We start from the raw sequence: 10,023 nt of genomic DNA, 5'->3' as shown, positions 1-10,023 counted from the left end.
CTCCCTGCCCAAGACGGAGCCCTCCTCTGCTCCCTCAGCCCCACACTGCCTTCACTAAAACAGCATTTAGCTCATTGGATCCGAGTCACCCCCTGATTTCATGTCCACATGGGCAGTTGCCCCTCACCTCTTTCGTCTCTGATTCCTGAGTACCAAATGCACCTTACCAGGGCCCACAAAGCACCGACTGGCCGCAGGATGGAGAGGGCGCATTGAGAGGGGGCAGAGGCTGTGCCTTTCATCCCCTCCACGGCTGCCCACTGTTTCTGTATGCAAGCTTGCTTCTGTTAAGGGGAGAAAAGAGAAAGTGCATTTCCAGGTGGTGACACTAAATTATTTGGAGCTAACCAATGGATTGGTTAGTGAACAACAGCTCTGAGTTCCAGTGACTGAAGTGCTGGAAGGCAGTGCTGTTGGCTGCAGAGGTGGGCACTGGGACAGTGACCATGACTCCCAAGTTGCCATTCCTATAAATGACCTAGTCATTGGCATGCCCTGGCAGAAATCAAATGCACAAAACTGTTCCCTGGGATCCTTTGGCCAGTCCTCCACAGCCTGGCAGAAAACACAGAGGACCTCTTCCTCAGAACCTACCCACTGAACCCTTTGAGAGACTGGCATGGATGGATTAAATCTGGGGCATTTCCTCAGCTGCTGACCCTGGTAAATACCCACCCTCCACTAACCCTCCCCCAGCCATGCACCCTGGGACCTAGAAACGCTGATCTGTTGTAATAACCTTAAGTAGGCTTTTCATGGGGCTTTGTGGGCCTGAGTGTACAAGTTAATATCTGGTGCCAAGGAAGCTGCGAGGTGCCTGTGCCCTTGAAACCTGCCCTGCAGATTGATTAGAGCTCACTGACCCCGGTGCGCTTCCGCCAGGCAGGCCCCTGGGGTTATGTGAGGCCGCCAATCCCCTATTTGGATTAGTGGAGATTTGGGGTTAAAGTCACAAATCTCAACAGATCTGTCCTTCTGATCTTCATTCTATTATTGTCAGACCAGATGGCTACCTGGGATGATTCCAGGTGTCTCCTTTTTCTGTCAAACATGCTCATGTCAGCTGGTAGATTTCGCTTTACATTTTGCTAAAGGCTTCTGCTGCAGCCTGGATGTGGCTTTAATTTACTTACATAAACCAAGTATTTTTTCGGGTGAAGTGTGCTGGTTAAAATTTAAGTTGAATTTGAGAAACTAGAGACTGCTTGGAGGTGATTATTCCATGGTGGCACCTGGACATTGAAAAGCAGTGTTGTGTCTTCTGGTGCGTTACCTTGTTCAAGGTCCTTTGGGCTGGGAATGTCCCCATTGAAGATGAGTAAGGACAGTAAAAGCGAGGTCATGCTCAGGATCACACAGTAGGGTTACAATCCAGTTGGTACCTTTAGGTCCTTGGACCTTTCTAAGCACCATAGCTCCCTGCTCTCTGATGGAGGCCGAATTCCAGCTTTGCAGAGGATCAGCTTTGGACCCTGTGGTGATGCCTGGAAACGTGTGAAAGACCACCTCCTGCAGGTGGTCCCCACATTTTGATGTTGGGACGTCAGGGACCAGGGCCTCACGTGCACGCGACCTCTGGATCCCATGGTTCTGGTGCAGGGTGTCTGTACCTAGCAGACCCCGGTGGTCTATGGTTATGCTGGTGTGTATGATCACAAGGTTAAGGGGCCTTGGATCCTGGCTTTTCCAGGACCTGGAAACCCTCTGGGATGCCTGAGTGTCTGTCTCCCGCCCCCAGCCTGGCTCCCACCATGAGCGCCGAGCTCAACGTGCCTATGGACCCCTCCACTCCCGCCTGCTCTGAGCCTGCTCACAAGGGCATGGATTACCGGGACTGGGTCCGCCGCAGCTACCTGGAACTGGTCACCTCCAACCACCACTCTGTGCAGGCCCTCTCCTGGAGGAAGCTCTACCTGAGCAGGGCCAAGCTGAAGGCCTCCAGCAGGACCTCTGCCCTCCTCTCAGGCTTCGCCATGGTGAGTCAAACACACAGTAGGGAAGGCAGCCTGCAAAATGAGCTAACCCAGATCCAGTGATGCTTCAGGGAGCAAAGCACTCCCTCTGGACCCTGCTGGCAGCCAAGATGGACCACTAGGAAGTCTCTGCCCTCTAGCTCCTCCTAGGGGACTGCTCTGTCAGTTGGGGGATGTTTGTTGGGGAGTCCAGGGCCGACCCCAAGCTTCCTTTCCCAGAGCCCTCAGAAAGCCCCACTCCTGTTCACATAAAGTATCTGCATGGCAAGGACATTAGTAGGTAATTAAAATAGCTTCAGAGTACAGGACTTGGCTGAGGAAAGGGCCCACATCTGCCCCCTTCATGGGCATCTCCCAAGTGTTTGGGAATCTGCACAGATTGAGCAGGAACTGTGGGACTGATTGGGGTTTTCACAGTTTAGCTCAGCTAGGAATGTTGATGCTCCCTGCATATGGTCAGCTTCCTGGCCAGAGATCGAACTCCTGCTGCAGTGGCTGCGGATAGCTTCATAGTGCTGAGACTTAATCCCTTGTACCACCAGGGAGGGCCTCTGTGGTCTCCCTTGTGACAAGAGCCAGCAGGTCGGCAGTGTGGATCACCCTTGGAAAGAATGAGACATTACGTTGTCAGGGCGTGACTTCAGCCAGGGCAGGACAGAGGTCACCTGACTTGACAAATACGGGTTTAGATCTGTAGTTTAAAGCCAAGGCTTATGTATGTCTTATTTAACATAATTACTGGTGTGGATGATCACAAGGTGCATAGCTTCAGGTTATGGTAACTTTCTTCTCATGGTTTCCATCACATTATTATGTTTTTTTAAATAATCACCTTTTGTTTTTTTTAAATATCCACATTTTTATTTTTTTAAAGATTTATTTTATTTATACAAGAACTGGGGTACAGGCCAGAGTCGTGGGAGGGTGAGAGGATTCACCAGAGACAGAGCGGGGAACAGAACAGGCAGATGGACTGAAATACACTGCTGAAGGGAGCAGCGGGCATGACAGGAGAGGTCTGCGCGCCATGTGGGTTTCTCCCTGGCCTGCGGGGAACGAATCGGCGCTACAGAGGCTGTGGACAGCTCCATAGTGCTGCGCTCAACTGCCTGCGCCACCAGGGAGGCCCCGGTTTCCATCACATTAAAAACAATGTTTTCAAAATACCGGATGGTCTCACTCATAGCAGGAATTTAGAAAACCTAAATAAGAGACCAGGAAAAAGACTAATCAATACAAAGTAAAAATCAAAATCAACAAGCAACTATAAACCAGAGACACACTACAGGGTGGGGGCGAGAGAGGGCCGGGGAGAGGAAGGACTAGTGTCAGAATAAGGAGGGGGTGCAATTGTATGGGGAATATAACCAAAATGAAAATGCATACATTGTGCAAAGATGAAAAAAGGTGTAAGAATTATATAAAATAAAATATTTAAATAAAAAAATAAAAAGAATGTTTTCTCAAACTTAAATTTAAGAAATATGTGTGAGAAGCTTAGACCACTATTAAAACTAGAACTTGTACTCCACAGAATTATACTATTGCATTAAAATTTTTTGGCCCATACTTTTTTTTTTTAACTTTGGAAAATTAACATGGAAGTATCGCATGACTTAATGCAGGAAAACTGTTTCCTTTCTGTGTGGGGCCCAGGTCTTGGAATCTGTCTGCAGCTGTCTTTTCAGTCCCTGGCTTTTGAAACATTTGAATTTCCAAACTCATGGAAGCTAAGCCAACAAAATGCTAAAAGTTGAAGGCTTTAAAACCCCTTATTAAAATCTGAAAACAAGTCCTATGAATGAAGTTGTAAAACACAGAGTGAATCCTGGACGGGGTGTTTGAGACTAACTGGCAGCCTTCAAGGATTGAACTGGTCTTAGCATGAGAAATGCACCTGGCCTGTAAGGGCCAGGGGTAGGAATTCCCAGGGGCCCCCTGGAGTGCCTTCTGGCCCCAGCTTTGCTGGGGCACCTCCCTTTCCAGTCACAGTTCTTTAACCTTTATGGAGTATCTCCTCTGTTCCGGCAAGTGCTTCCTTCAGCATTCTGGAATATATTTCAGAAACCACACTGTACCCTTGCTTTCTCTTCTAGAACGTCCCTCTTAGGTTGGCTGCCACACCTAACACACTGGAGGTTCAGTCAAAACAGCGAAGGCTGGGAAGCAGTGGGGACAGCTTGGCACCCAGACCCCGGTGGGAAAAGCAGCAGCAGCGGTCCATTTGATTAGAGTCAGATACCGCCATTAAGTCAGATTATTGTTCAGGCTGTGGAGCAGCCTGGGAGAAAGATGTGACAAATACAGGTGGCCAGAAACTATTTCAGCTGCTTAAACCATAGTTGAATTAGGGCAGGGACATGGGAGAAAAATAAAACGAAAACAGGCAGTTTGCCTGGTGGAGTCCCCCCTGTTTTATGGATTCCCTAATTAGATGGCGAAGCTCTTTCTTTGTCTAACAAGCACTTAGACCTAATCATAAGCTTGTCCATGTTTATCCTTCCCCTAACACCGAGAACCAGTGCTCCAAGGCCCCCTCGTGAAACCTTTGCATAAACACACTGAAAAATGGCCTTTTCTCCTCTTGAGATAGAATAAAACTGCTTTCTTTGTAAGCCTCCTTCTCTTCCCTTTAATCATCTTTGTTTCCAGTCCCAGAGCCTTCTGCCATGTACAGCAGCCTTGGGTTGGGCCATCTCTGTGTAATGAGCCCAGCCAGGCCACAGGGGTCCAGAAGAAAACACGGCCCTTCAATCCGTGTGTGGAGCAGTAGTCACTGCTGGGCTTGTGGGCCGCTGGGGCACCTCGTCTTCTTTTTACCCACCAAATGTTCCATCTGCACTGAAGGGGTGAGGTTCTCACTCTGAGATGTGGCAGTTGCTAGAAGGAATTGTGAGATTTTCTTTCTTGTAAATTTTTTTAAAAAAACAAGGGCGGGGGCTTCCCTGGTGGTGCAGTGGTTGAGCACTGGGTTGCGAAGCTGCCCGCAGCCTCTGCAGTGCCGGTTCAATCCCCGGCCGCCGGGTGAGGGTCGTCCCACATGGCATGCAGATCTTTCCTGCTGCACCTGCTGCTCCCCTCAGCAGTGTACTTCGTCAGGATGCCTGCTCTGCTCTCCACTCTGATTATGGTGAATTCTCTCACCCTCCCGCGCTTCTGACTGTATCCAGTGCTTGTATAAATAAATAAGTAGGGCCTCCCCTGGTGGCACAGGCGGTTGAGCACTGTGCTGTGAAGCTGTTCACAGCCTCTGCAGCGTGGATTCAATCCCGGCCCGCGGAGGAGAATCCCACATAGCACGGCAGACCTCTCCTGCCTCACCCACTGCTCCCCTCCGCAATGTATTTTGTCAGTCTCCCTGTTCTGCACCCCGCTCTGTCTCTGGTGAATCCTCTCACCCTCCCGCGCATCTGGCCTATACCCGAGTTCTTGTATAAGTAAATAAATTACATCTTTTAAAATAAATAAATAAATCTTTAAAAACAAAAAACAAGGACGGCTCAGCAGCTCTCCGTGATGATGCAGTGCCTCTCTTTTTCTCCTTTTCCTAATGAACCTGTCCTTCTAAAATGTTAAAAAAAAAAAAAAAAAAAAGGAAATGAAACAACCAGGGGTGGCTCCGATGTAGGGGCAAACACAGTGAGTGAAGCGCTTTCTCTGGCTTCTCTCTCTGCCTCCCTTGACTGGTCTGATTTCTTACCTTTGAGTGTCTGGGAGGCAGCCCAAGTCGAACCCTGGGGACCTCGCTGGACCCGAGCTAAACCATCCCCTGAAGTGGTCTGCAGTCCTAGGGTGGGGCACGGGGCCACCGAAGGAGCCATTTAGAATGAGCCAGCAGGAAGCCTGGCAGGGGCGTAGAGTCCGAGGTTGGAAAGCCTGGCAGAACGGTGGCAGCAGGGTCCAACCTGATGGCTGCAGAGGCCCCTGTGCCAGACACAGTCTGGGGCTTCTGCTTCCCTCTGTGGCCTTTGTATCCCCTTTCATTTAAAAATCCTTTTTATTTTGTCAAAGTTAATATATGCACATAGTTTAAAATTCGAGTACTTAAAATCCCAAGGCTTATAACAAATTCCAGCTCCCCCTGCCCCAGCCGCTGGTATCTCTTTCAGTCTCCACGTTTCTAAATAACACTCGGAGACGCTGTGTCTTGATTTATGCACTGCAGACGTGACCTTTTGACATCCTCTGGCTGCAGTTGGTGATTCAGTTCACTGTGCCCAGCCCAGCCCCCTTCCCACAGCTTCCCCTCGGTCACTGCTCACCACTGAGGTCCACATTCCTGACTTTAGAGATGCGACTTGGGCTCCTTGGGTCTTCCTGAGAGATGCTCCCTGTGGTCTGTGGGAGGCCCACCAAGGGTCCACCGGAATCTGGGCACCATCAGGAGCCTGTTTTTACTTTTTTTTTAACCTTCTAAATGGTCAGTTTTTCTTGTTTTAGAAAAGCAGCAGTTTTGTACGAAGCCCACTACAGCCACCAGCCAAGCTGCATGTTCCCAGGGAAGTGTGGCCTCTGCCCTAACTTGCAGCTTAGTGCCCCAGACACTCCCCAAGCCCCGTGTCTGGCCGGGTGCCTGGAGGGTGATCCCCACCACTGCCGCATCTTGCCCTGTGCTGCTTTAGTCTCTTCTTTAGTTCTCAGGTTATTCCTTAGCAAGATCTTCTTTCGCTAATTGGAAAGTTTGTTCACACTATTTGGACAGCGGGGAGGGTGCCCTCTGCTGGCGAGGGCCTGCATGTGGCACGACCTGCCGGGAGCCTGGGTGCCTGGCCCAGCGCCTGCTCTGCCTTTCAGGTGGCCATGGTGGAGGTGCAGCTGGAGACGCAGTACCAGTACCCGCGGCCGCTGCTCATCGCCTTCAGCGCCTGCACCACCGTGCTCGTGGCCGTGCACCTCTTCGCCCTACTCATCAGCACATGCATCCTGCCCAACGTGGAGGCCGTGAGCAACATCCACAACCTCAACTCCATCAGCGAGTCACCGCACGAGCGCATGCACCCCTACATCGAGCTGGCCTGGGGCTTCTCCACTGTGCTGGGCATCCTGCTCTTTCTGGCTGAGGTGGTGCTGCTCTGCTGGATCAAGTTCCTCCCGGTGGATGCGCGTCACCAGCCCGGCCTCCCACCCGGCCCCGGTGGCCACACCGGCTGGCAGGCCGCCCTCGTGTCCACCATCATCATGGTGCCCGTCGGCCTTATCTTCGTGGTCTTCACTATCCACTTCTACCGCTCCCTGGTACGCCATAAGACCGAGCGGCACAACCGTGAGATCGAGGAGCTGCACAAGCTCAAGGTGCAGCTGGATGGGCATGAGCGCAGCCTACAGGTTGTGTGAGGGCCACACCGGCTCCCGGGGGCCACGCTGACACTGAGCCCTGGAGCCCAGCAGAAATCACCTGCCTTTTGGGGAATTTCAAAAATGCAAGTGTTAACGAGGCTGCTAAACACTGCCAGATAGGTCAAGAGCAGAGTTTTACTCCTGTCTTGATGCTGTAAAACCTGGATCATTTTCCCTCTGAAAATGGAAATCTTCAAATCAGAGACTCTGTAGCTAAGAGCTTCAGGCAAAGACAGATGGCGTCCTCGGCCCTGGGGATTTCCTGAGTGGGAGGCAGGGCTCTGAGCTGCACCCATTGGTCAAGGGTGGTTCGGGAGCTGAAAGGGGTTCCAGCGGCTGCAGGGAGCCTGGTGGGTCAGGGCCATGAGTTCAGAGAAGACTGGGGACGCACCTGCCGTGCTTAGGTGGGCACAGAATCACAGCTTGGCCTGGTGCTGCCCTCCTCTGCCCTGGAAGGAGTTAGGTGGCCTGGTGTGTAAAGGGGCAAGAGCTGGGGCACATGTCAGCTCAGCAGGTGTGGCAGGAGCCCCCATCAGACTCACCAGGCTCTGGGGAAGACCCCAAGGGTGGAGGCCTGACCAGGGGTGGGGAGACATGCCTGTGGCCACCGGTGTGAGATGTCTTCGGACACTTACAGAGAGGGGCTCTGAAGCCCCCTGGCCTGGATGCTCTCTTCTCAGCCTGGAGCCCTGGCCACACCAACCCTGCAAGGCCAGCTTGGGAAAAGTACTCTCAGTCCAGAGGCGGTCACCTCTGGCCACAGAATGATGGCCTCTGAGCCTGAGTCAGCTGTCCTCCAGAAGGCCGGGAGCTGTGGTCCCAGACGGCGGGAGGGGGTAGTCTGGGGGACTTCTGTCTAGACAAGGTCTTTGGCCTGGTCTGTGGCTAGTGGTGCTGGAGGCCAGCCCTGCCAAATGTGGGCCTGTGTTTAATGACTCAGTGCAGGGGAGACAAAGCCCCACGGCGTTCCCCTCCCAGCCCCCAACCCTCAGCCACACACAGGAACCCAGCTCGTGTTTATGCAGCCTCGGCCAGAGTGGCTTCTGGGGTTTCCACTAAGGTTGTCTGGTGGACCTACGCCCACATGCTGTCGCTCCGCCCAGTGTGAGCTGGCTGCACCCTGTGCTGTTTGTGAAAGCCACAGCAGCCCGGAGGAGACACCTTTTTTTTTCCTAAATAATCAGTGGATTTCACCTTCTGACGGCATTGTTCTTGACGCTTGATATCCCTGTGGGGTCGGGTGGCCTGTGGCAAGACCTGGCTGAGGTTTCTGGGATCTGATGTACTGCCGGGAACATAACCTTAACACATTGCTCTGAAATGCTGGGGGCTCTCTGTGGGCAGAGCTGAGAATCCATCTGTGGGGAGTCTGGCCATCTTGTCCTGAGGGCCCATGGGAGAACTTCCCAGAGGCGTCCCTGCCATCTTCTGCGCCGGCTCATGACTCGCCTGCTCTCTGGTGCATGTCTGTTCTTTCCTGCAGCCTCGTTGGAACGTCTCTTTTGGTTTACTCTGTTTGTTTTGCAAAAGAATGTCAATGTCACTGCAAGACACCCCTTTGTGTCCTGGCAGGAATGACAGTCTTGGGGTGAGGGAGGGATGGTTGTGCAGCAGGCCCTTTACTGTGGCCTGAGCCATTCAAGAGGGCCGTGCTGGGTCCAGCTGCCTCCCTTCCTGGACCAGATCCACACAGTGCCAAGCACCCCCACCCCCAGGCTGCAGAAGCACACCGCCAATGCCAGCCTGCTCCGTGGGTGGGGCTTTAGTGCTGGCCGGCCAGCATGGGGCAGACACTTAAGTGTCTTATGGAGGCCCCACATGGATAGGACAAAAAGGCTCTGTAGTGTCTTGCTCCCCTTTATCCAGAGGCTCCCCCAGCCAATATAGTGGTTGCCAGAGGTCCAGGACACAGAGATGACCGTGCACATGGGGCCTGGTGGTGGAAGCAACCACAGGGTGACCCCAGATCTTGTCAGGGTGAGGAGAAGCTGCATTTTGGAGCTGCAGAACAACTCGGCAGGGCACTTGGGGGAGGGCAGACAGGGTGCAGGGTAGAAATCTTTCCGGAGATTTAACCTGATTGTGGTGTGTCCAAGCACAGTGCCTCCCGCGCTGAGCGCCGCGGCCGTGTGGGCTTGCCCTACTTTCCCCGAGCAGAGCCCTCCTGGTGCTCATGAGACATGCGGAGGCCCTTTCCAAAACAGAATGCAACCTCCAGTTAGTACCTGACCAGAAGTTTCAAGAAACTGAAGGCAGTGTAACTGTGTCTTCTAGGAAGGGCTGTTGAGGACAACGCACAAGCCCTGGGGCTCGGGGTTCCTCTGCAGTTGTCATCTGTCTCATGCTGATAATTCATTATGCATGACACTCCAGATCGTGTATGGGGTACGTACCCCACCCTCTGTGTGAATTTTTAAAACTGTTGCCCTGGATTGACCTGAATAAACACGTAAAGCTATGACTTACTCTCCGCTCCTGGTGGTGTTATAGGGTAGCCCCAATACGAAACGGGGTGCCTGACTGTGGGTCCTCACCCACGCGCTTAAAAGGACTTATCAATACTCCACTGCAGGCACACGCGAAAGATTAATAAAAAGTTTAATTGTAAGGGAAGGGGAAATGAGGAAATGTACAGCTCAGGGAGGAAAGTGGGAGACAAAGTTTTAAATGCGTCCTACCTGATCTGCCGATCTGGAATCCCAAATGGCGCTCT

General features: G+C 52.3%; 1 protein-coding gene across 2 annotated transcripts; it reads left to right on the top strand.

Moving 5' to 3' along the window:
* Positions 1-1,672: 1,672 nt before the first annotated feature.
* ORAI2 (ORAI calcium release-activated calcium modulator 2) lies at positions 1,673-7,307 on the top strand (the record flags this gene model as incomplete). Of its 2 annotated transcripts, none has more annotated exons than XM_084251650.1 (2): positions 1,673-1,976; positions 6,768-7,307. In XM_084251650.1, exons 1-2 carry the CDS (start codon positions 1,710-1,712, stop codon positions 7,305-7,307), a joined length of 807 nt encoding a protein of 268 aa, XP_084107776.1. In that variant the 5' UTR covers positions 1,673-1,709. The 2 variants fall into 2 exon arrangements, with proteins under 2 accessions (XP_084107776.1, XP_084107775.1); XM_084251649.1 differs by having other exon boundaries at positions 1,743-2,032; positions 6,749-7,307.
* Positions 7,308-10,023: the final 2,716 nt, after the last annotated feature.

Source organism: Talpa europaea, assembly GCF_964194135.1.
Source record: "Talpa europaea genome assembly, chromosome: 12".
Classification (NCBI taxonomy): domain Eukaryota; kingdom Metazoa; phylum Chordata; class Mammalia; order Eulipotyphla; family Talpidae; genus Talpa; species Talpa europaea.
Note: the sequence above shows the minus strand (reverse complement) of the source record. Positions and strands in the feature narration are given on the sequence as shown.